General features: G+C 41.4%; 2 protein-coding genes across 16 annotated transcripts in view; both read left to right on the top strand.

Moving 5' to 3' along the window:
* The window catches only part of SCAI (suppressor of cancer cell invasion), a 43,697-nt gene extending 36,743 nt beyond the window's left edge, over window positions 1-6,954 (top strand). For 9 of the 10 annotated variants that reach the window (XM_080561894.1, XM_080561887.1, XM_080561890.1 and 6 more), the window contains 2 exons: window positions 138-238; window positions 1,328-6,954. In XM_080561894.1, coding sequence (XP_080418020.1) covers window positions 138-238; window positions 1,328-1,477 — 251 coding nt within the window. In that variant the 3' untranslated portion in view covers window positions 1,478-6,954. The remainder of the gene's footprint in view (window positions 1-137; window positions 239-1,327) is intronic. The other variant, XM_080561886.1, reaches the window with a different exon arrangement.
* Window positions 6,955-7,463: 509 nt separating this feature from the next.
* On the top strand, window positions 7,464-25,307 carry GOLGA1 (golgin A1). Of its 6 annotated transcripts, none has more exons than XM_080561881.1 (22): window positions 7,464-7,991; window positions 9,262-9,352; window positions 10,195-10,269; window positions 10,687-10,784; window positions 11,302-11,334; window positions 12,010-12,138; window positions 12,428-12,597; window positions 13,014-13,125; window positions 13,249-13,344; window positions 13,570-13,695; window positions 14,236-14,331; window positions 14,780-14,875; window positions 15,159-15,311; window positions 15,537-15,632; window positions 16,382-16,471; window positions 17,709-17,811; window positions 18,503-18,621; window positions 19,138-19,299; window positions 19,861-19,920; window positions 20,757-20,927; window positions 21,883-21,969; window positions 22,455-22,792. In XM_080561881.1, the coding sequence occupies exons 1-22, from the start codon at window positions 7,857-7,859 to the stop codon at window positions 22,545-22,547; spliced, it is 2,391 nt and encodes a 796-aa protein (XP_080418007.1). In that variant the 5' UTR covers window positions 7,464-7,856; the 3' UTR covers window positions 22,548-22,792. The 6 variants fall into 6 exon arrangements, with proteins under 6 accessions (XP_080418007.1, XP_080418008.1, XP_080418009.1 ...); XM_080561882.1 differs by lacking the exon at window positions 22,455-22,792 and adding an exon at window positions 22,806-25,307 and having other exon boundaries at window positions 7,468-7,991; XM_080561879.1 differs by having other exon boundaries at window positions 7,469-7,991; window positions 18,503-18,660; window positions 22,455-22,790.
* Window positions 25,308-25,533: the final 226 nt, after the last annotated feature.

The raw sequence follows: 25,533 nt of genomic DNA, 5'->3' as shown, positions 1-25,533 counted from the left end.
TGTTCTTGCCCAGCCTTTCCAAGGGACAGAACAGTGAATAAAGTGAATGCACAAGTATTTGTGGTGGTTTCCTCCAGGTCTTTTCTTGTTTTTAAAGCCTTTCTAAATTGAGTTTTCTTTGTTGCCTTCCTTTACAGATCAGTCCTTTCTTCAGTTTTTTGGGGATGAATTTCTTCGTTTGCTTCTAACAAGATTTATTTTCTGCTCGGCTACTATGAGGATGCACAAAATTTTCCGGGTATGCAGGGATTTCTGTCCCTTTGTGAGAGCAACAATTGAGTGCATATAGAACTGCAGGTTGGAAGGGTCTTATGGCTAAGCATATCACTGTGAGTTCGGAAAGACAGCTGATTCTCACATGCTAATGACTTCAGCTTGTATTGAATTTGTACCTCTGTACCTCTCCAAAGGCATGAAGCCTTTGACTTGCTTCAGTCTTATTTTTCTACATAAGTAGCAGACACCTTCTGATTCACTTATGTCACTCTAAACAGCCTTGTCTGGTAGAAAAATTCCTCTTAATAAGTCAAGGTTATTATTTCTATGCAACTAAAAAGCTGTAAAACGAGAGAATAAGAGGAAGTGGGGAGTAGTGGAACTTTACTGCTGGAATGCAATAGCACAAATAGAGTTTGAAAGGTGTTTGAAGTTTGAGTAAACTAAACAGGAAGATGATATCTTCCCTCCCTGTTGGTTAGTGCTGTGCCAACAGTGAAGTCCTTCTGGATCTACATCATTTTCTATTTATAATTGTTGGCATATAAACTGCCTGCTCCGTTTTAAACATTAGAGGAAAAAAAACAAAAGTCAAAACACAGAAGGGTGCAGTATTCTTCTCGTCTAACTGCAGACATCTAGTAGCTTTCCAAACCTAAGTTAATCTACCTTGGCTTCCTTGGTATCGGGGAAAAGTAGGTTATCTCTGAGCGGGGATGGATTCGCCCCCCGTGTCTTAGATATTTGTTTTAGGATGAGATGAATCTCCCAGTGGAGATGCTTAGATGTCTACAATTTCAAGAAATGAACTCCAGCCTAGTAGGTAAGTATATGTCAAGCCTTTTTCAATTATTATTCTATTTGCAAAGCTTCTTTGAACATGAATAACCATCTTAGATGAATGGGCATTTGTATTGCCGCTACAACCATCTCTGAGTCAAAAGGAAAAGAAAACTGAAAGTGGCTTTATTTCTGCTAGAATCTTTTCTCTCTGTGGCATGCTAAACAGATTAGGGTATCTCTTACGTGAAACTGGCCTTTTGCAATCTTCTTCTGAAAGGCTGTAAAAATAAATGAATGTCTGATTCTCTTTGTTTTCACTGTCATCTAGCAGGAAACACGAAATTATCCAGAATCTTATCCTCAGCTGCCAAGAGATGAAACGGTGGAGAACCCTCACCTCCAAAAGCACATTTTGGAGCTGGCTTCCATACTGGATGTTAGAAATGTTTTCATGGAAAACACTCTCGACGACTATTAAAAGAAACTGTCTTACTGCAAAGGGGTTTCCCTGGCCACAGATTTTGAATGGTGCAGTTTTCTAATGTGAAAATCATAAAAGGAAGTACTTGATTTTATTTTTAAACTTAGGACCATTATTTTAAAAAGTAACAATAAACAGCTGTTAGGTTAGCTGTTCCATTCTGTATGGGGTCAATTTTATAAGCAGAAGTTTTCTTGTCTTGTAAATGTTAAACTAAAGAATCACTAGAGGTTTATTTGTGGTCTTGTGGATATCAACCACATTTCCAACAGCTGATCCTAAGCATATACGTATTATTGGTTACCTTTAGCCCACATTTGTGGAAATTCTTTATTTTTATACAAATTTTAAGAAATTGGAAAAAATCAATAGGGAAAAAAACCACAATATTTTATCCCCAAAGAGTCTGGATTTGAAATGGTAAAGGTGGAACAACACAGTGCAAACCAACAATAGCAATAACACAGAGTCCTTCATAACAAATATATTTTTTCAGTCTTAGGCGAGTAAGTAGACAAAACTGTGGAAGATTAAGTTGTATTTGGAGGCAGCAGGTTTGAAATGAAGTTGTAAAGAAATTAATGCTCCCTTTAAATTCGACACAGCAATTTATATATAAATTTGTACTGCTGACCAAGAACACAATTTCCACTCTGCCTGGCTGGGTAGGTGGTTAGCAGGTTAATAAATTAGAAACTAAGAAAGCTAGCCCCCTTCTCAATGTAATAAGGGTCATCCTGCCACTTGTATTGCTGCCATGATTTTCTAGGAGAGGGCATTCTTCATTTTGAGATACTAGACAGAAATCTTTAAATTTTCAGCAGGTGTGTTACCCTATTTTCTTTGTGTGGGTGAAATGCGAGGCTCCCACAGTGTTACTAGTTAGTCCCTGGTTGGAGTTGAAAGAATGCCCCAAAAAGCACTGAATACAAACAATCCCTTCCTGTCACTCGTTTATCAGACCAGTCTGTGCTGGATCCCAGTGCCCAAGGAGAGATGCTGGTGCTCCTCTCGCAGGTTAATCGAAGTGGGTGTTGCCATAAAGCCCTGTTAATGTTTTGAGTGGCCATCATTGCATCTCGGTCCTTTCTTTGAACCAGTAAAACTGGGGGGCTGTAGTTATGTTTGGCAGAACTATGGGCTCCCTCAGACTTGGTATGTTAAGGAGTACAGTGGCCTTTGCAAAGGCACTTGCCGGAGAAGGCTGTTCTGGCTGCTGGGAAAAGTTACTGCCTGCCTCATTTGGACTGTACCGCCTTCTTTGCAAAGCTAGAGCACCTCTTGCAACTCCTGACAGTGAAGGCACGATCAGAAGGAAGGAAATGAAAATATTTTAGTTAAATAAGCCAATGTTCACTGTTCCATATACTAGAAAGGAAGTGAAAGAACAAGTCTGATCAGTTCTTTTAATGTTGAACCCCAGCCAGGCCTCCATTTTTGTTGGGAAAAAAAAAATTGGTGAGTACCTGACTGCCATAGATACTACAGTAGACCTGTTTGTAGTGCTGTCATACGAGGTATGATGTACTCAGCTGGAATAGTGCAGGGCAGCAGATCAGCACTGATACATCCTCATTCAGCTGGAGAGAGCACAGTATGGAATAGCAAGAATTGCTGGAGTGTAGGTTGGAGTTGAAGTTTGTATGAGGGTTCTCTGTATCTGGGCTGTAGCTGATGCAACCCGTTCTTTAATTTCCCAAGTGTTAAAAAAGAAAAAACGTGTTTGTTCTAAGCAGTCTTGAAGCTATTATGTTGCCCCCACCATCACTTGGTGCTGCTCTTCTTGGACTATGGCAGGACTTTGTTACATGGAATGTGGAGTTTATTTTAAAGAGTGTGTGTTTGTGTGTGTGCATGTGTATTCTAGGCGTTTGTGTGTATATGTACAATACGCATACATCTACTGGCTGGTGTAAATTGTAAATATGTATATATGTATAGGTACTTGTATATGTATTAAAAAGTATGAAACAGTACAATGTCTATATACAAAATTTATATATACACACATACGCCATTCTGGGTGCATTCCGCAAAGTATACCAGATCATTTGTGGTTGTAGTAAAGGTTATTGTTCTTCTGCCATTGTAATTCTCTGTTTTCATGGACTTGCACTTGGTCCTTGAAGTAATTCAGATCTGATTTCAGGTACAGGAGGCCTCGGTTAGCCAGGGGGAATGAGTACTCCTGTATGTATGACAGTGATTAGATTCATAGATTCTTAACTGTGAAGCTGATGATCTGCCTTTTCTTCTGGTAGGAGGTCCCCAGATATTAAATCGTGGGATTGTATGTGGAAGCTGAAAATAGTGAAAGCCTTTAATGCAGCAGCAGGGGATAGATACGCATTATCTGTTACCCCGTCTGCTGTTCCTCCTCCAGCAGTGTTCAGCTTGCACGGGAGAGGGGAATTCAGGTTTCCCCAGCTCACTCCCTTCCAGTCAAATGCTTTTGTTTTGCTTTAGCTTTTGCTTTGATGAAGCTGTTTTCATTTTGGCTCCGTGTATCTGGACAATAGTATGCTAATTGTAAGCATGGGAGTGATGACCATCAGCGTGGGCTGGTGACCCTCTGTGGGATGTTGCGTGTTACCTGACTGGGGAAGCCTTGGCAGACTGCGAGTTTTCACTTTAGCTGCGCTGAAGCGAGGAGTCCTTGCTTGTGATCCGGGAGGCTTCTAATCCACTGTGCAGCCCTGAGAAGAGGTTTTGTTTGCTTGTTACCAACACAGATCTAATCAGAGGAGAACGCGCTTTTTTTTAAAAAAAAAAAAACAAACAACAAAGCAAAGATGAAGAAGCTAGAATACATGAGGAGAATTTAAGGCTTTGGAAATTAGTTCAGAAGTTGAACTTCTTAACAGCGTTGACTGTCCAAGTCAAAAATTCATTCTGGAGGTCCCTCATTCTCTTCTTACCTCCTGACCTTTGCTTCAGAAGGTTTGCTGCTGACAAGAGTATTCAAAGATATTGATTTTACTCCTGTTGTGTTAGTAGTACAAAATTGTACTTTGTAAGAAAAAGGCTGATACCTTCTGTCTGCTCTAGCTGTAGATAGGATGAGTATCTGATCTTGGATTTTGAGCCAGTCCCCTCCCTTCTGGCCCAAAACGACTGCTTTCAAGATGAAAATATTGCTATTTTCCCTCCTCGTCTTGTTTGAACTTACTAAGTCATTCTAAACTTGTACTACTGTGTGCTGTGTGCCGTGGTTGTAGGTACCTTCTCTATGTATGCTTGTATGTACTGAAGAAAAAAATTGGTTTGTGTATCTAGCAGTCCTCACTGGAAGCGAAGGAAAGACTGAACCATTTTTAAGTGAGAAGAGAACAGATCCTTTTCTTCTCAGGCCTAATGCCTTCCCTCTTGTCTCATTAACCCTTTCTTCACATATAACTATATTGCATATGTTAGTGAATAAGACTAGTCACCACCAAGCAATACTGAACTAAAAGGGTAAATTTTGTATGTAATATACTAAGAGAGGAAAATGTGAGCTGTACTGAATGTCTCTGTGTCGGACTCCTTCTGCCTAGCTCCCTACTTACTGCATGTGATACATTCAAATTAATCCTACTTCCACAGGAGGCACCTCTATTCCTACTCCTCTGTTCAAACTGGCTTTAGGACATCTAGGTTAGTGTTGTTGCCTTCTGTTTTTCCCGTTTGACTTCTCAGAATAACAGTGAGAGGGGAAGAGAGGGTCATGAATCTTTACAGCTCTGTTTTTAACTACTCTTGGGATGTCATGTATCATTTTCTCCATGCACAGCTAAATGGAGCACTAGCTTCTGTGGGCTGTGTGAACTGGAGTTGCTGCCTGGAGTGCTTTCTTGAAAAGTTTCAGGACTTTGTTTGGGTAATTTGTCAAAACAGTATCTGCAAGGTTGTGACTTGTTAAAACTCTCATGACAGGGAGATGTGCAGAGATGTCTTTTAAAGACCATATGAAATAGATGAGGAAAGGGAATTAGACTTAAGGTAATCGTCTTCAAAAGCTGCAACTTGAGTAGCTTTGGTCAGGCTTCCCTTCTAAGGATGGAAGTATTGCTCCATCATTCATCCACAGGCATGCTGTTGTGAAGTGCCTCCCCCTGCTTTGCCTTCTTCCTTGCGCTGTAACTCCATGCTATGCCTGAAATCTGCTTTTTCCTGAAAGCTAAAAAAAAAAAAAAAAAAAAAAAAAAAGCTTGGAATCTGTCTGAACAACTTTTTTTTTTTTTTTTTTTCCCTCTCTTGAGGCTTCTTTTGTAAGATCTTTAGCTATGTTAGATTCTTCAGTAGATGTTCTTACTACAGATCACTAATGATGGCAGTGGCACAGTCCTCGTTTAGTCCTGCCCATTCCAGGCCCAGAGGCTGCTTCGGAGTCGGCAGCTGATCTGTGATGGCTGCTGCAGTTCCTGTGACTGAGGGAGCTCCGCAGATGGTAACAGTAAGGGAATCTTACCAGCAAGGGAAAAAGCTAACGTATGAAGCTGGAAGCTCTTCTGTACACCTTGCTGACATGAGCCTGGTGTCAGCCTCAGCGTGAGGGATACTGGTGCAGAGGACAAGGCAAAAGTCTGCGGAGTAGAGAAAATACATGTTCCTGAGATGGCTCTTGTGTTTTCTAGTATCTTTGAATTCTAGAGCAACTTTGTTACTGTGACCAAATCTATTGCAAGTGCTTTCAAGATTCAGATGTCTACAAATAGAACCAGGAAGGAATACATCAAACGAATTTGTCTGCTTTATATTCAAGAACGAAAGTAAAGCTACTTTTTTTTACTTAACTTTTTTTTTTTACCTTAACACCAAACCATTCCTCTACCACGACAGAAAAGACTAAGTTTGAGATTTCTGAATTTGACAGATCTTTTGGAAAATCAAGGACTGTCTCTGCATTCTGATTGCTACGTTAATGAGCCAGCTGCCCTAAGCATGCATAGATGCTTCTCTTAAAGCTCCTGGTTTCACGTTTAGAGCAGATTTCAACTGCTACTTGCTGGTCCAAAGGAGTTCTTTAGCTATTTAGATCTTTCTAGATCTAACAGCAGCTCTTTGTTCAAGAATAAAAGCCTGGTTTGAATATCTGCCCCCTTGACTTCGCAGATTTCTTTTGGCATGTGTTTGTTATCACTTCTCAGTTGTAACCGGTTTCTTAGGAGCAGGATTCTGCATGGTGCAGCCTAAAAAGCAGACGTTGCTTGTGCCCCAGCCCCAGGCTCAGGCAGGACCAGGGCGGTGCGGATGGCAGGGCGAGGGGCAGGGTTCTGCAGCAGCAGAACGGGGAGGGAAAAGGGCCCGTCCGCCCGCGAAGGTAAAAGGAGCGTTTTGCCTCTGAGAACCAGATGATTTGTTACGCAAAGTAATTTTATAGTGAATTGGTTTAAAGTTATTTCACAGCCATGTGCCTGTATATCATATTTTGGTAAAAAACAGATATTTTACTTTAAAAATATAAAGATATATAAATAAACTTTTCTTTTGGAGCAAACAGCCTTTCTTTGCCAGGGATCTGTAATACCAGAGCCTGTCCTGCCCTTGCTTCCGGCGGCTGCGGGAGGAGAGAGCCGCGTTTGTACGGCCGCGGGCCCCGTCAGGGGGCAGCCAGGGCCCCGCCTGAGGCGCGCCGCGCTGCTTCCCCGCCGCCGCTGTACCCCGCTGCTCCGCCGCGTTTGCTGTCAATAAACTGTGGCAAGTGCTTGTGCGTGACCAGGCGGCTGCTGCTGCTGCTGCGCCGGGGGCGGGCGGGGAGCGGGGCCGGGGCCGGGGCCGGGGCCGGGCGTGGGGCTGGGTCGGGGCCGCCTGTGGGCAGGGGCCGGGGCCCGCCATGGCGCCGCCCGCCCACGGCGCGTGCGCAGCGTCCCGCGGCGCTTCCGGCCCGCGCGGCGCTTCCGGGTCGGCGTCGCCAGGGGAGCGGCGGCGGCCGCGGGGTCCCGGCGGCGGTGGCGGGCGGGGCGGGGCCGGGAACCGGGAGGCCGGGAACCGGGGAGGCAGGCGGCGGGGCCGGGCCGCAGGGCTGACGCGGTGTCCGCGGGGCCGCGGCTGCCTGGGAGCGGGGCGGGGGCGGCGGGGCCGGGCGGCGCCGAGCTCCGGCCTCCCGCACAGCCCCGGGGCCGCTCGGCGGGGGGGCTGCGGGGGGGGGCTGCGGGCCCCCCGGTGTCCGTGCGCGGCCCGCGGCCGCCCCGCGCGGCGCGAACCCCCCGGCCGTACCCCGCAGGCGCTGCCGGGCCGCGGGGCTCCTATGGGCCGAGGGGCGCCGTGAGGGCGGGCGGGGCTCGGAGCCGAAGCCCGGCAGCGGGAGGCGGTGCGCGGAGCCCCGCGGCCTCACCCGAGCGGGGCGCGGCGGCCGGCGGGAGCACGGGGCCGTTGCGGCAGCGCGGAGGGTAAAATGTTCGCCAAGCTGAAGAAGAAGATCGCGGAAGAGGCGGCCGTGGCGCCCAGGGCGGGGGGCGCCGCCAGGATCCCCAGGTCCCTCAGCAAGGAGTCGATAACGTCCGTGGGGGCCGACTCGGGAGACGACTTCGTGAGTTGCGGCCCGCGCCGGGTTTTGGTTGCTTCCGCAGCCTTTCTGCCGTGGCTCCGCAGGCCATAAGTGCTGAGCCGGCCGTGCGCGTTGCGTACGTGTCGTGTCTCTGTAGGTGTGCGCCTTAATACGTGGATGAGTCACTAGTTTGAGGCGACTTAAGCACGGATGAGAAAATATTTGTGTGTTTACTACAGCGCTTAGTAGCTTGCTCACGTAAACGTGAGCTACAGAGCTGCCTCGGTACAGAACATTGCTGAGCAGTTATAAAACTGAACGAATGTTAAACGAACGAACACGTAAGATACCTGTTCGTGAAGTTAATTCCTTGAAGCAGTAGGAAAGGGAGCTGGATGCTGGTTAGCTGTGATCTCGCCGTGCACCTGCGTTTGCCTCCTGGTTAGCCAGCACGTTGTGTAACTGCTGAGAGCGCGCGTTGGGTATGGTTGCACTCAGGGCACTGTCGTACCTCCCATGTTATGCACAAGCTGTCTTTTGTTATAAAACGTTGCTTAAGCAATCTGCATAATTCCAGGTGTGAAGGGATTAAATGAGTGCTGTAATGCTCTGGCACCTCAGCCCCTTGATGGCCATAGTGTTTTTCAAACCCCAGATTAAGATGCAGGGTAACGTTGCTATAGTTGGTGCCTGCTGTATTGATTGCAGTCGTACAGCAGGTCACTTCTGTGCTTCCATTTTGCTGTCTGCAAAATTGAGATGTTAGTTACCCAGTGGAGTTTTAACTCATTGTTCTGAAGCTCGCGTAGTTGAAATGCAAGTTCTGTTGTGCAGAAAGTTGCAATTCCTGATGTTTAAATACACTTGCCAATGGAAATATATATTAGCCTTTTATTTTTCCGGTTTCTGTTCTGCGCTTAACAGATTCTCGAATGGAATTTTCATTTATTGAAATTGAAGGAAAGCTCATTCTTGTGAGTTTAGAGCACAGAGAATGAATAAAAGTGAAAAAGTCTATGATGCCATCTCCTCAGCGATCAGTTTGAACAAATGGTTTTCAGCTATGGCTTTGTTTAAAAGCATTATATTTCATGGAACAGGCCAGGGTTGCACAGCTGACTGTTTTAACTCCTTACCGCTCTTCTTTAACATTTTCTGTGCATTCTGCTGTGCTAGTACAGCTCCCCCCCTTTATGTGAAAAACTGAAGCATCGTCCCTTGGTGGAACGGTGTTTATCATCGTAGAGTTAGTATATGACAGGATCGTTTTGTCTATATTTATACGTTACACAAGTGTTCTTCTTCTGTCAAGGCTTCTGATGGAAGCAGCTCTAGAGAGGATCTTTCATCGCAGTTGTTCAGAAGAAATGAACAAATAAGAAAGCTGGAGATCAAGCTGTCTGGTATGTGTCTTGATGCATATAAAATCCTATTAGAAACTATTTTCCTTTCAACTTAAGTGTTTACATTTATTTAAAATGTATGTTTGGTTTGAACATTGATGGATGACTCTTCTACTGATTCCTCGATGCATTTATGCGATCCTTTTGAACAGCATTTATGTACTCCTTTTTGGGGTAGCTTTCTGTCCCCGTGCCTCAAATAGTGTTTCCCACTTTTTTTTTAATATATTTTTATGTGATAGTTCATGTCTCTCAGTATCTAAGACTTGTGGTGTTGACAGTAACACCGTTGAAATGAAGAAAAAGCAGAGAATTGAGCATAAAACAGTCTTGAGGCTGTTTTTCTTTCTAAAATGGTACCTTGATCTGTAGAGCTGTTGGAAGGGCTCTGCTCAAGACTGTTTCCATTCCTGTTGCATGGAGTGGATCAGAGACTAGGATGAGCTGTTGTGCAGCTCCTTCCCAAAGGTCAGAGATGGCCTTGGGAAATAAGGAGAGGTTATAGCCAGATGAAGATAGTTTTTTTTATAGCCAGATGTGGGGATAGTTTTCCATTCTCTGGTACTGCCCTTTTTTTGAGTAACTAGCGTGCCTAGGACAGGTCCCTCCTGTTTGTACTGGTCGTTTTCCCTATGGACAGCGTAGAATTAGTTGCTTGTGTTCATTGTTACGGTCACCCGAGTTTTCCTCAGCAGGAATGATTTTCTGGTTGAGAAAATCATTGTCATTTTCCACTCATCCTTTTTTCTTTTTTTTTTCCCCTTATTGTTTTTTTTTTCTCTTTGATTTCCTTCCCTAATGTCTGTCCATTCCTGGTCTGTGCTTCTCCCTCCTCACACAAGATTATGCTGATCAGATCCGAAACTTGCAGAAGATAAAAGAGAAGCTTGAGAATGCATTAGAAAAGCATCAGGATTGTACGTATTTTTCTCTCTCTCCTTTTTTTTTAGTTGAAAACTGCTATGATTTAAATACAGCTGAAAAGAAACAATTTTGATGTATAGTTGTTTTAAACATTTCTTTTCAAACTGTGCACCTGTGGGTTGCAAGAAATAGAACCCAAGCTCTTGCCTTATTTACAGCATGATAAGCAGCAGTAGTTTGTTGGCTGATGAATGAAATTGTTAATACACTCTTTTTGGGCAAATTTGGGGCTAACGTGCAGGAGAGACTTTTGAAACCTACAGCTTTGTTATAATCCTGTGAGGAACGATACTCGTATCTTTGTTATTTCTGGAACTTGTTTCATGTGCAAGCAGTGTGATGTAAATGACATAGAAATTTCGGAAGCCGTTGATGGGTTTTTAACACAGCTGGTGATTCTCTGTTGATAGCCTCCATGAGGAAGTTTCAGGAGCAGAATGAAGCTCACCAGGCCAACCGAGCCAAGATGGCTGAGGGAATGGCTTTGGCCTTAGAAAAAAAGGACCAGGTAATGGAGCTTGAACAGCTCGGGTTTTGACTGGCTGTGGAGACCTGAGTGCATGACGTTGATGTTTTAAACAGGGGTCACCATTAATTAAAGTAGTTGTTCTGCATCGTGTTCGATTAGTGTGCCAAAGTTTAAAAAAAATAAATTAATTAAAATGGTGTAGTACTTGTCATTTTTCTGAGTCTTCTTCATGTTTTTAATAAGAGCCCGCAAAACTTTCTAATGTCAAGTTCACACTTGTAAGATTCCACTGCAGTAGACCTGCTGTCATTTTTGTTTTATTTTACTTGAATAATGCTTATATATGCAGGTAACATAAATTATTCCACGGTTTTTATATATTGAAATATTACCTGTTATTTTTTGGTGATTACTGTGGTTTTTTTTATCATTTCCACAACTTATCAGTATCAGTAACTTTGTATCAGTACAAATTCTTTTTTTTTTTCTAACCATAATTGCTCTCCTTTAAAGTCTGCAGCTGGGTTTTGATTTTTCTTCTTTCTTTCTTGTTCAGGAGTGGATGGAAAAATTGGGTCAAGTTGAAAAGGTAATTAAGCTTTTCTTTTGTTTTGTATTTTTAAACAGCACCCACATGCTTTCTACAGCTCAGCTCTGTTCAGCTCTTTTTAATATTTGATCATTGTTCAGTGGGTGGGGCCAGGGATTTACCAGCTCCAGTGCTTCATGAAATATTTCTGGAATTAATTTTCAATGCGGAAAAAAAGAACGATGGGTTGCAAGAGGAAAGATCTTACTGAGGAGGCAGCTGGGATGTAGAAAGAGGTAGTGACTTAGTCTGAGGTCTTGTAGTGGGTCATCTGTTTCATAAAAGAAATAAACCTATTTTTTGGTATGGGAGTTCAGTTTTGCTGTAGTTCTGGCCGTTTAACTTAGTCTATTTTAAAGTACCTCTGACTATGAAGACATTAAACATGTTACTACTTGCTGTCAGTTTTTTAGAGTTGCGTTTTCATTGACTGCATTGTAACGAAGACAATTTTTAAAAAAAGATTTTTGAAGTTCAGTAGTTTGCTCCACATTGCCTGGTGCAACACGAATTTGAAGAGGTTCTAGTTCTATATGTAGCACTGTCAGAGTGCCTTGGGGATGCCAGAAAAGATTTCTTTCCCAGAGAATTTAACTAAACTCATATTGACTTCAAATTAGCATTCATATATTCTCAGATTCCTTTTGTGTTTTTTTTTTTGTTGTTGTTTATCAGGAAAAAAAAATGCTTGAAAAGCAGTTACGAGAAATGAGGGAGCAGAGTTTGAACCTTTTTCAAAAGAGAGATGAAATTGATGAACTGGAAGGCTTTCAACAGCAGGAAATGGCCAAAGTTAAACACATGGTAAGATTGTTTTGAACATGACTTTTTGCTAAAATTTCTGTTAGAATACCTACTCAGTGGTAGCACTGTGTTATTTTTAGCCCTAATGCTTATATACAGTCTTGGTCAGTGTCCAAGTCCTATCAGTAGGTATGTGCATACAGTACTGTACAGAGCGTTACAACAGTGACTTTTCTGGGAGTTATTTAATTCAGCTCATAACTTAATAAGGGAGACAGGTTTAAATGAGAAGACTCTGTCAGCATTACCAGTTCATATATATTGTTAAAGATAACGTTCTGGTATCCAGCTTTTGAAAAAGGAAGAATCTCTGAGCAAAGCAGAGCAGGAACTAGAGGCACGCACTCAAGAGCTAGCCCACACTAAGGAAGTGCTTCAGGATGCAAGCAGTGAGTCATCAGGCCTACGAAAAGATCTTCAGGAGTTGCAGCAGCAGTTCTTGGAGCTAGAAGCACAGAGGTACGGATGTTGTATTTCGTGATGGGTGTATTCATTTCCCCTATACTTCTACTTTGTGCCCGAGTCTGTCTTTTATGGAAGAGTTTATATATGCAATGAACAATAATTGCATTAACTGAGTAATTGCTTCTAGTGTGCCAGTGTGGATGCAAATGTCAAGTTTATATATCTTGATTTTCAAGCCAATTAAAGTGGTACTGGTTTAGGATTTTGTAAGAATGTTACAATTTTTGTGTGCGTAGTTTGAATACTTAATCATTACCTCTTTGGAAAGCATATAGTCAAGATGGTGGCTGGTTTGAAGGCAAGAAAATGTTGTTCATGTTGCTTAGTCCATTTTCATAAGAAGCAGAATTATTTTCCAAAGGTTATTTTTCTAGAATACTATATCACTTTTTTTCCCTCTTTCTGTGAAGAGATGAACTAAGGACAGCTGAGACAAATGCAGAAAATAAGATCACTGCTCTGGAGTTACGAGAACAGGAACTCCAAGCTGTCATTCAGCAGCTTTCTGTAGACTTGCAAAATGTAAGTTTCAGATAAGTGAGGTTTGATTCAAAGAGCTCGCTGTTTACAGAAGTTATATTTGATATCAGTTTTGTGGTTTTGGAAATCTAAGGTTCAAAGCAAGTCATTTCTCAAAATTTTTAGGCTCAAGTTGCTGGTTCTGGTTGTGAGAAGAGACTGGAAATGTTACAGGTGGAGCATGAATCTCTGAAGGTGGAATATGAACAACACAAGCTAAAGGTTAAGTGTTTTCAGATGCATCTTCTGTTGCCTGGTGTGAAGGTGTATACTTTGGTAATGCACTGTTAGTCTGAAATTTGGTGTTCATGAAGTGTTTGAACATTATATTGTCTTTTCAAATAGAACTTTTCTCTTTCTAGTGGCATTTTTTTCAAGTCAAACTACAATGGATTGGATGAAAGCTTGGCTACAAAAAAAAATAAAAATGATTTCTTGTTCCCACAGATGACTTTTGAATTTGCTGAGAGAAGTAAACTTACCGAACAGCTGCAGGAAAAAGTGTCCTCTTTGGAAAAGAAGCTAGAAAGAAATCTTTCAGGGGATGAACATGTGCAGGAACTGCTCAAGGAGGTAGTTTTACATTTATAGACTGCTTAAAAGTGCAATCTTAAGGAGATCTTTTTAGAACATACATTGTTCACTACATATGGAAAGAATATATGATGATGTAATGCAGGCATGTTTGATCTTCTAGTGTATACTGGCACGCTGTGCTGGACAGGCTTGTGTGGATGACTACATTGGGCCTATTTATGTACTTTTTGCACAGATGTCTTCACTGGTCTTTCTGAATTGTCTGTTTAGGCAACGTGTCTATCTGCTTAGAAGGGAAAGAAGAGCTTTTTAACATGCCCACAAAAGGTGGAGCAACTGGAAAGTTTTATTGTTTAATCCTTACAGAGAACAGTGCGCACTTTTTCTTATTCTTCATTTGTTATTATCATGAATGGCAAAGCATTAAGATAGGAGTGGGAAACTGTTTTGTTTTTTTTTTTTGCACGTGGGTCCATTTTAGTATTGTTTTATTAATGAAATGCAAAGACAAATCTTAATTAAAATCCTATCTCTGTCTGTCTGTTCTCCTGTTCTTCAACCCAATATAATCTTCAGAAAGCTGCTCTCGAGCTGAAACTGGATGAAACCAGACAGCAGATACTAACAGACAGAATGCATCACACTGATACTGTGAACCAGTTGGAAACACAGGTAAATATTTTTTTTCCTACAAATTCCCACTATTTCCATCCTTTTTATACACAATACCTCTTCCTCTCGCTGTACTTGTGCTCTTGACCAAAGGTGAGGCTGTGTCCCATTTAGTCTTGAAGGGAAAGTTTAATTGATCTGTGGCTCTGGTCATCTCCCCACCTACAGTGATGGAGAGGTGCCTAGTGGTTCTGAAGTTGAGAGTTTTCAAGCGTATCTTTCCTACCCGAAGAAACAAGTAGCTGAAGTGCAAGCATTGCTGAGGAAGGGCTGGGATGGTGAAGAATTTTTAAAGAAAGCTGCATGTGTCAAGTAGACTTTCTCTCTGAACTATGTGGTTTCACTGTGTTGATATTTACTGGATCATCCCACGTTCTGTATGTTATTATTTTTTTCTAGTAGTGTAGATGCCAATGGATAAGGAAGTTACTGTATTGTTATGTTTTAGAATAGAGAACTGGAACAAAAACTGCAGATCACAACAGAAACATTGAAAAAGATCAAAGAAGCAGCTGGTGAGCAAGATCTGAAGATCCAGAAGTTGGTGAGTATGCTGCATAATATTTTCATGACCAGTAGCAAATCAGTTTTCAGCATCTCCAGTGGCACTGTTTTCTCTGTGTTCAATTCGTTGCTCCGGTGTTTTCTTGCTGTTTGTCTCCTTAAACTAATAATGTCTGTATGAGAGTGCATGGCACTGCTGCCAAAGAAACAGTGTTAATTCAGTTTGAGTATATGTCACATGAAATGATGTCCAATTCTTATCAGAGAATAATACAATTAATAAAATACCGTTTTATTACTCAGTGGTCTTTATTTCTCTTAAGCAAACAGATCTGGAAAATGAAAGAAATAAACTGCAGCAGCAGATATCAAGTGAGAAACATCAGTATGACCAGAAAGTTACTGAGCTGGAGTCTCAAATTGCTGCTCTTGAAACAGCTTGGGAATTTGATAAAACATCTACTCGGCACAAGATAGTAAGTACAGATACTGTTCAGGGGGCACCTGAGTCTTCACAATTATTTTAACAAAGCTAGTAGATACTCATGTTGTCTGAATGTGCTTACTTAGAGCTCCTAAGCATTCCAATAGATGATCTAATACTTTGAGAAACTAAATATGAACAGAGCAACTCACTAGATGTGTTTAAACGAAGCATTGGAATACTTGTACTTAGTAGTTAAGCAATCTTTATTTTACAGAACCAGTTGGAGAAGGAAAATGAACATCTTAATGAAAGCAGAGAAAAGTACGAGAGTTCTTTAAAAAATCAAGAATCTGAACTAAACAGGCTAAAGGTAAGGGCTTAATTGGTTAGTGATACTGGTTAAATGTTGTGCTTAGTTTGAGAAACCGTTCCTGGCAAAGTATGTTACCTTCTCAATACTTGGAATCAGATTGCATTTAGGTTCTGTGTACTTAAAGCTGTAAATCATCTCTGGTCCTCAGTAGAAACACATTTGAGGAGCATTACAAATGGGTGATCCTTTCTTGAAACAGAATGCTTGTATCTGCCTAAATCATGCAGAAATAATACATTCCCATACTGTCAGGCATGAAGAGCTTTTAAATCTTGTTGGCAGCAATGAACGCAGAGTAGTTCAACATCAATTCCACTCGTAGCATTCAAAAAAAGCAGTCATAAACGTAAGTGGAACTTGGTTAGGTACTTACAGCTTATACTTAGTCTTCTGACTAATTTTAGATTGTTGAAAGTTTTTTTCTGTAGCTACTGTTAGATGCTTAATTAAATTTAAAGATAGTTGTAGGAAGGAGCCACCACTTTGTAATAGATACTTCAAGCTAATAAAAGATGTTTTTAAGTGTTGGATGTGTTTGGGGTCTATTATGAGTTCTGTACTGCTGCGTGTGCGGGTGTCAGTAGTACAGTCAAACAAAACAGTGGTGCGCAATTGGAAATAAATGTAAATCATAGTGTATTAGAACACCGATAAATTGTAGTTGCTAATGGATTTGGTTTTAAAGATGAGACACTAACCTGATTTTAGTTGCCTCAAGTAACATCTGAATTACCTTTGTTTTGCAGAAGGAATTAAGCAGCAGAGAGACTGTCAGCACTGAAATTGCCAAAGCACTGGAAGAAACACGAAAACAGAGGGAGGAATTACAACAGCAGGTTGGTCAATACCAATAGTCTAAAATACGTTCAGGTGCACAGGTTCACCTTGCACAGATCAGATGAGACTTGGACGTAATGTTCCTGACTTACGTTAATTAATTGGAATCATCTTCAGCATGCAAGACAGCCAGGGTTGCCTCAGTAAACTTGAAAGTTGGGGTGAATATGTAAATGCTTGCACAGGAATCTTACCAACTTATGCAAGTTGTTCCGGTGGGAAAATGTAAAATGCTGCTAGCTGCAAAGTTGAAGGTATTTGTAAGTTTGTAGGCTCAAGAATTAGGGCAGGTTGTGACGTTTACTATAAAAAACTGAGGGGAAGACCAGTTGGTAGCAAATGAACACATTTGCTCAGAACAAAGATGATTATTTCAGACCCCTTTAATCTGTAAGATGGTGTGTAGTCCCAGTGGGCCAGTCATCCTGAGACACTGGCTAGCTGGCTTTCTTTTTTTTTAATCATTCTGTTGTTCCTTTCAGTGCTTGTATCACATCTTTGTCCCTCTTAAGCACAGCAGTTCTAGAATCCTAAGTTTCCTTTTAGGGAGGAGTTTATATCCAGTAACCAAATGTAAACTCTGGGTAGTCTTATTTTGTTCTGTTTGTTCAAAGCAATGTAGTGGATAATGGGAACTCCTGCTTTCTGAAGCTGGGAACTGCCAGCTGAGCAAGTTTGAATTTAGTTTGATCTTGATCTTCCGGCTTCTTCATGCTTCTAGAACAGTTGTAGATAATGTGCTTGCTCGATCCAGCTGTAGAAGGGGTACAGTGATCTCTGGTTTTGCACAGTGGCTGTTTTACAGCTGCCACCTGCTGGTTATGAGGCAAGCTGTAGTTGTGACAGGGAGCTTGTTAGAAGTGGAAGTGTGGTTTTAGCTCCGGCAGCACATTGACTTCAGTGCTTTCTAAATGAGGAGAGTGTGGAGGTGATGCCTTCTGTGAGTCTTGGGACAGATCACAGACATCCAGGTTGTATTATCTGTAACACTAATGCTGCACAAACTACTTCTCAAGGTGCTGTATTGCCTAGCGCAGGGCTCAGGCAGCCCCTGCCTAGTTGTAGATACCAGCTGCTGCCTTCCACTGAGAGGAGAATTCTTCTCCAGTCCTCCTCCCTTGCCACCCCCCCACCCCCCCACCCCCAAATTCTGAACCTGAGATATGTTGAAATCTTTCCATAGCCTCTTCTAGTTGCATGTCTTTAATGAATTCTGTTTGTTTGACTGCTTTGAAGGTTTCACATCTGGCTTCCTTAATAAAGGAAAAAGACCGACTTATTGGTGAAAAATCGGATGTGTTTCTAAAACAGAAGGAAGAACTAAACCAACTCAGACAAGGTTAGATCAAACGAGCTTACTGTATTCCAGACAGCTTCATCTGAGTACAGTCTTGCTGTAGGCAAATGTATTGTGCAAAACACGTGAAATAAAGAATTGCAGTTCAAAAACTGCTACTTTGTTGTACCACTTTAAAAACTGCACTTGCATGAAATACATTATTTACATTCTTAAAGAGCAGTTGTAGGCCGATATTCCACAATTATACTAAAAGATGAAGTGCAGTCATCTTCATTCAATTTCAGACACTCTGTGTTTCTCTTGTGTGTTGTCATTATTTAGAAAGGGAACAAAACTTTAGCCTCGTGTTACACCATTCCATTGGCTAGCCATCTGTGCCAGCTAGCCATTTGTGCTTGCAGCTCAGCCCCACGTGTTCCTGCATGGTCAGAACACAAGTTGCAGACTTCTGGTGGAGGTCCGTGTTCTTTTAGAACAGGGTATAATTTATAATTATACTTTTAAGTATTAAAATCACCCTGACTTTTAAACAGCTAGAGCGCTCCTCTGCAAGAATATGTGCATGAGCTTGGGTGGCTTAAATTTCATTGTCCTCTGTCTTTGTGACAGAGCAGAACAAAAAGGTCAGGATTTACTGTCAGTGTATCTTGCTTTGTCTAAGAAAAATAATTAAAAAAAAAATCCCATTTGATTCAGAAGACTGATACTAAGCAGATTTCTCCTTCCTCAGATCATGAAGCTGTCTTGCTGCAAATGCACCAGTTGCAATCTGAGATAGAGGCATGTAATAGCCAAGCAGTGGAGAAAGAAGAAACGGCAAGAAAGGAAATAGATGAGTTGAAGTTGCAGGTACAGGAATGCATGTTGGCCAGAGAACATGAGAAAAATGTGAGTGCAATTGCAAAGCTACTCTGTTCTGACTTTTTAGGAAAATAAGTAGTTGTGCAAGAGATCCTGCTTCTGTCATTCCTTGGTTATACACCATTAGTTGTTGCTCCTTGTCTTCCTAAAGGAAGCTGTTTGCTGTCAGATCTGTGACTGGTTCATGAAGGATACCATCTTATTTGACTTACTCAATTCCCTCAAGACATTTTATGAGACAGAGACCCAAAAGCTCTGAAGAGGCCACTGGGAGATGATGTAGCCAACTCGATTGTCACTAATGCTTTGTGGTTTAAAAGAACACCCCCACACAAAAAGAAAACCGCTGCCACCCACACACAAAAGCAAACAAGTAAAAACAACAAAAAATAAAACAAAACAAAAAAACTCCAGAAGTAGGAAAGTCCAGCTTTCTTCTTGAAGAGTGATTATGGGCTGCAAATACCATGATATCTCTGCAATTCACTGTTTTCATTTTTACAGGTTTCAGATCTAGAAGAATCAGCAGGAGCCTTGAACAACGAGCATTTACATCCTCCAGAAAACCGTGTGATGGAACAGAATGGAGAGATAGCAGCTGCAGATGTCATTCAACTTCAGAAGGATAACAGAGAGCTGGAACAGCAAATTGTTGAGAAAAACAAGGTAAACTGAAACAGGAGAAACAGCTGTTAGTCTTTCCCATTTTAATTAGGAAGCCTAATAATTGGAGCTACCTGTGCCACAGCCTTAGAAAGACAGGCCGAAGCAGGCTTCTCCAAATGAGAGATCCAACCTGAATCCAACGTTCTATGAGTAATTTTTTTCCCTCTGGATTGTATAAGGGTATCGTAACAGTAAATGAAAACTGCAGCCAGAGTTGTAAGGAAATCTCTGCTTGTGGCATGGTCTGCTCCTTATCTGTTTTGGAGGAAGGAAGCACCAAATGATACCACGTACAGCTTTCCTGCAGAGCCCTTTTGTTTGAAATCATTGAATTAATTTCCGTTGTGCTGTCACATTAAAACCCAAGTATCCTATTGCATGCCTGTGAATGTGTGCCGCTAGAAAGGCAAGACATTCAGGTTGCTTCTTTGGAGCTGTCTGTGTTTAATTACTGTTCTGTTCCTTACACTTACTTGTCACGTGTTTTTACGTACACCTGTGGGTCAAAATGTGTCCTAACAGTGAATGCTATGTTAGCGCTGTCCTTTGCTCTGTTTATAGATGATAAAGCAGCTACAGCAAAGAATGACGGAACTGAAAAAAACCCTCCAAAAAGAACTGGTAAGGGTTGTGTTTCTCAGTCTCTCTCCAGCTGGCACTCGCTGACAGTTACTTGAACTAGTAGTTCCAAAAACTTGACTGCTAGCTACAGTGTAATTTTTTTTCTACTGGGAATGCTTGCAGTTTCCTTGCATTTTAGGCAAGTTCTGTGAACCCTTAACTTAAGAAATACGTCATCCTAGATCATTATTTATTGAATGGATGGTGTGACAGGTAGCCATCACCACTGAGCTATTGCAACGCCAAATTTTAGCTGTAGATGACCTGTGTTTGGTAGTGTCCAGCATCCAGTACATTTCTGTGGAGCGATTGGCTGAGGTTTGATTGCTACTTAGCTGCCATTCATTGAAGTTTTCCCACGGGAGTGATGTCAGCCCTCAGGGAAAGCTCTTCTTTAATCCCTTGTACAATGGCTTTTCTCTCTGAGAAGAAGTTCTCTTTTAAACATTTTAAAAGCAATTTTTAAATATTCTGATGATGTGATTTTTGTTCTGAGCTTGAGAATTGTTTGGAGAAAGCCCTCATTTGAAAAGCATAGAGCAGATGAGTGGTGAAAGAAAATGACCAGATGACAGTTTCTAGGCTGAAGCCAATTCTGCTAGTTTGTGGCATGTAGACGTAACACTAACAGCAACTAGCTTCTGTCCTAGAGTCTAGGGAGAGGTGAAGATGTCGCTCTGCTATGATCCCATGAAGGATGAGAAGCTCGTCCTATTGATGCCAAGGTTTTACCCACCTTGTGGATACAAGCCCTCTGCGTTAGATATTTCAGACGCAAATCTTCTCCCAGTGCCAAACTGACACAGTCCACAACGTATTTCTCTTTTCCTTTTCAGAAAATAAGGCCTGACAGTGAGGTACCTGAAATACGTGAAAAAACAAATTCTGAAGTGCCTAATACTTCTGTGACTGTCACAAACAATTCTGATTTAAATGACTCGAGGGAGATAAACTTTGAATACCTTAAACACGTTGTACTAAAATTCATGTCCTGCCGGGAGTCTGAGGTAAAAATGTATGCTTGTCTTTTAAGTCTTTCATTCTCTAGAAACTGGCACCCGCTAAGGATACTTCTGTGCCAGTTCCGTACTTTTGCACTTAAAAAGTAATTGACTGATTCAGCACAGTAACACAAACTAGCTAACAGCAGTATGTTTGGAAGTACAGATTTTTAGGAACTAAATGGAAGGTAGGAGGTAGTTACGTCTGGAAGTTAAAGATCTGAAGCCACAAGACGTTCTCTCTGCACTATTCTTAAAAAGCATATGGAGTATATGCAATTAGTGTAAAGTGGCTGTGTATTTAAGACAGCAACAAAAAAGGACGACATAAACCACTTGCTATTGAGGTGATATTTATGAGGTGCAATTCTGTGTGCATTGGGGCTCCTTTATACTCTCCACATTATGTTGGAAAAAATATAGGTAAAAGTCATGACAAAATACGCTTATTTGCAAGTCAGACAGTAGATAAGATCAAGGAAATAATAGTGCAGCTCCATGGCATCTTGACTGCTTGACTCCTTTACTAGTTCTCCATGATGTGTCACGTTTAGAATACTAGTACTATGCAGTTAATACACCTAAGTGTGTGCTTAAAACACCATGATTCTTACCTGCCTGCATGCTGGCTTGATCAACTTTTCAAAGCTTAAAAAAACTAGGATGCCACAGGAGCCAGGCTTCTTTATTCTTACTAACTAGGCTCCCCATTTGTCTTTTTTCCCCCAAATATGCAAACCACTGTTAAAGAACAGAAAGCCAGGAAACACAAACAGAAGAAATAAGATACAGGCTGTCCTAGTCTACTGGAATTGGGGATAATGGAAAGCTGTTGCTCTTCCTCTCACAGCTGTGACTAAAAAGTCTGTGACTAAACCTACAGAAAAACGGTGCTGCACTGTAGTCCAAAATGTGGAGCCTGAGAGCATCATAAGCAGCAAAACTCTGTGGTTTCTTTCAGGCATTCCATCTAATTAAAGCTGTATCTGTGTTACTGAATTTTTCACAAGAGGAAGAAAATATGCTTAAAGAAACTTTGGAGTACAAGGTAAGGATTCTGTTCCACTTGTAATCTCTAACTGGATTCCGAGCAAAAGGAATGAATGTTCTTAGATGCTAGGAGATCATGAAAAATATCTTTTCCAAATGTTAGGTACCATAAGACATGTAACTTATTATTAAAACGTTAACTGATCGCATAGATACGTGTTGGAAATAGTCTGTCAGTGAGGGAAATACAGAGCAACTTTCTGGTGCTTCAGAGGAGTGACAGCACAGTTTTGCCCAGTGGACTTAGTCCGTGACAGGAAGCTAGAAGCTCCTTGAGTAGTCAAATGTTTAAGAGGAAGCTGAATTCTTGGTCTTGTCATTTTGACACTAGGCTTAGACACCTAGATCTGTTTCTCCCTTTGCCTTGCATAAAACGAGATCTGCTCTATGCCCCTGGCTATGTCATTGTCAGTGGATGTTCATAAACGAGTGCTGCCTCAGTTTCTTCAATGTGCCCTGCATTTATTTCTCTTGATTTGGTAGGTTGAACGCATTCAGTCTACGTACCCCTTGCCGTCTTGTTCAGAGAGCAGCTTAATACTAGATTGGCTACAGGTACCGTTTAAAGGACTGTAGATTTGTTATTACTTTAAAGAATACATATAAGTGTACTCTTCAGTAATCTTCACTTGTGAAAACAGGATGCTGTTCCTTCCAGGTTTGGTTATGTGAAACGGTTTTCAGTTTCTTAATCTGAAGAGCACAGTGTTGTTTTGTAAATAGCTCTTTCCCTCAAATGATAGGGAGATACATAGGTGCTGTATTCATTTTCAGGTCTTCAGCTTCTTAAAAGTGTGTACCTAGCATAATGCGTGTTGTGCTTTCCTGTCCTAGATGTCGTGGTTTGGGTCAAAGCCATCTCCTAAAGGCAGTATCCGGCCATCTATCTCGAGCCCAAGGACACTGTGGTCTTAAGGGAACCTGAAAATGGGCGTTCAGCATCTAGCCACTTTTTTTTCTGTGAAAAGAACACTGAACACACCACTTCAGGTGTGTCTTAATCACTGTCATTGCAGTATTTTGTACAAGAACGTTGAAGCTGTTTACAAAAGTAATACTGTGCAAGGAGAAATTTTCACTACAGACTGAAACACCTCTTCCGGGTTGGATTCGGGGACCATTGTCTCGATGGTCTTTCATTCAAAGGAAGTCAGCTCCTTGTGCTCGTCAATCTGGTTTTCTTGGCACCAAAGGGTAACGTTAACCTCACTAACACCGGTGCTGGCAGTTCAAGCTTCTAACACGTGCATCTGTTATGAGGGTGGCTCCGGCTTCTGTCATGGAGTGCTAGAGTTGAGTAACTCTAGGCACAGTAAAGCTTCCTTGTCTCGCTGTGGAAAGCAAGCAATGGAAGAAAAATGTTGGCAATACTGTACTGAACTTTTGACAGTTTGAGAAGGCTTTCAGAGAACAGGAGCAGGAGCTTTAACCAAAAACGAAATTTGCCTTGCCTTGTTATACTGACATAACTAATAATTTGCATCTTTTCATATCACTGTGTAATTTAAGGTGCATATATCCTGGCCTGCAGTCCTGAAGGCTGCATGTTGATGACGATTATTTAATTTGAGAGCACAACTTTAGAGTTGTCTGATTTTACTTTTCTTAAAGAAAAATAATATTTAAAATGGTCTTAATTATAGTCCTAATACTCAGTCGCCTTTAAAACTAATCTATTAGTCTGTACTATAGGTTGTTAGCATTGGGAAGAAGGGGTGGTAAACTATTTTAAATTTTTAAAGCTGAATTCCAGGTATTGTAAATGCACACTGAAAATAGCTTTTATTTAAAAAAGAAAAAAAAAAAAAGAAGAAAAAAAAGGTGAAGAATATTGGTACTAATTTTTTTTCCTTTCCAAGTCTGATAGTGACAAAATTTCATAACCAGTATCCACCTCTCTTGTGGTTTTGTATAGTTCAGATACTGATGCTTAAAAACTGCTATGAACATGTAGTGGGCTGTTAACTGTGTCCTAGCTACATGGTAAAAGGAACGCTGCTTATGAGGTTTTTGGTTTTGAGGGCAAAATTCAACGCTTAATAGATCTTGGTCCCAGCAGGTTGCTTTCTTCTGCCTTAGGAAGAAGGGACCAAGCTGGCACAGACTGGAAGCACAATTTTGCCCTTTAATTACAGCACCACCACACAATCTAGACGAAAATAGGAAGCAGCAATCAGTCTGGCTCCTTAAAATTTGGATATATTTTCACAAAAACTATGCATGTATGGAATTTGAGCAGGCTGCAATTCTGGGAATTCTCTTAACACTGAGGTTTGTGTTACTAACAATGTTAAATGCAGTCAAGAAATTTCCACCTGTCCTTAGTGGAAATACGGTCACTGTTCAGAATTTTAACTTTGCTTTGCTAACAGAGGTCTGAATGACCGTGGTGGTGGCAGTCAAGATGTAGTGTTGAGTTTCAGCATGTGAACTGCTCCCATGCACACGGACGCTGTGGTGAAGATGAAAGTATCCTACATGAGGTCAAGTTGATAGAGCAGTAAATCTGCTGCAAATCTTCGATTTTGGTTAAGTAGCCATATACAAGACGTAGGTACTCACAGTAGCTATTACCTTGGTACAGGTGACACTCCTCAGTTTAGAGCTAGGCTCTATTTAAGTTTAGTAAAACCAACAGGACTTTTTAGTACATTAAACTTATCAAAAGTTGCTAAAGACTCTGTTTTGACCTGTGGCACTTAACTGTATAGAGTAGGGAAGGTTAGGGGAAGAGTACAACTCTAATAATGAAAACAGACAATCAAAAGGTATATTGCTGTCAGCTGCTCCTGTATTGAAACAAAGTGGGGGCAGGATGATAACCCCATTGGTTCTGGGAAGGGCCTTCTTCTTTAGCATGTCCCCTTGTCCTGTTTCTGTGGGACCCAAGGCCATGGGACGGGATTCTCTCACGCTGATGCCTGCTTAATGACAAATTGGTTTAAGTTGAGCCTGGGTTGAAAAGTTACTGCTGAATAGTAACAAATGCAGTACAGGTACCCTAGAAGAAAGCGTGATACGTGTCTTAGATAACAGACTGACTAACGCTTTAAGATCTCAAAGCTCATACAGGATCAACTTACCATAAGAACTAGTTCTTAAGTGTTGAATTTTCTTCAGATACCAGAGCAAGAATGGTGTGTGTGTGTGTGTGGTGTACTAAAAAAAAAAAAGAGCTAATGCACTTTCCCTTGTATAAAACCAGTGGTATACACAATCCTTTCTATGGCCAATGGATTTCTTTCCTTCTATGCTGTAAATATGGATTGTATTGGAACACTATGAAATTTGTGGTGCAATACATTTTGGATTAAAACTCTAATCTTGATTTCTTTATCTTTATAGTCCTGGTTATGTCCCCTGGGACGCTGCAGCTAATTAAAATTGGGAGTTTTAAAGCATAAAACAACATTTATCATCTGCCCATCATAAGAAGGGGTAGTTAGGTAATTAAGGCCTCTATTTCTCGTAGAGAATTAGGTCAGGAATGAGGCAGAGTGCTTCCTAAAATCATCTCACCAGGGACAGCTGCTACTGCACTTCTAGAAGCTGATAAAAACAA

Source organism: Anser brachyrhynchus (assembly GCF_964034855.1).
Source record: "Anser brachyrhynchus genome assembly, chromosome: 19".
Classification (NCBI taxonomy): Eukaryota; Metazoa; Chordata; class Aves; order Anseriformes; family Anatidae; genus Anser; species Anser brachyrhynchus.
This window is presented reverse-complemented; position numbering and strand designations above follow the sequence as displayed.

Bases quoted from the DNA above. Each gene is read 5' to 3' on its own strand.
- GOLGA1 (XM_080561879.1), top strand. From the start codon at position 7,857: ATGTTCGCCAAGCTGAAGAAGAAGATCGCGGAAGAGGCGGCCGTGGCG. The intron at 18,661-19,137 runs GTGAGTGCAATT...TCATTTTTACAG, and splicing joins CCAGAGAACATGAGAAAAAT to GTTTCAGATCTAGAAGAATC. The intron at 21,970-22,454 runs GTAAGGATTCTG...TTGATTTGGTAG, and splicing joins AAGAAACTTTGGAGTACAAG to GTTGAACGCATTCAGTCTAC.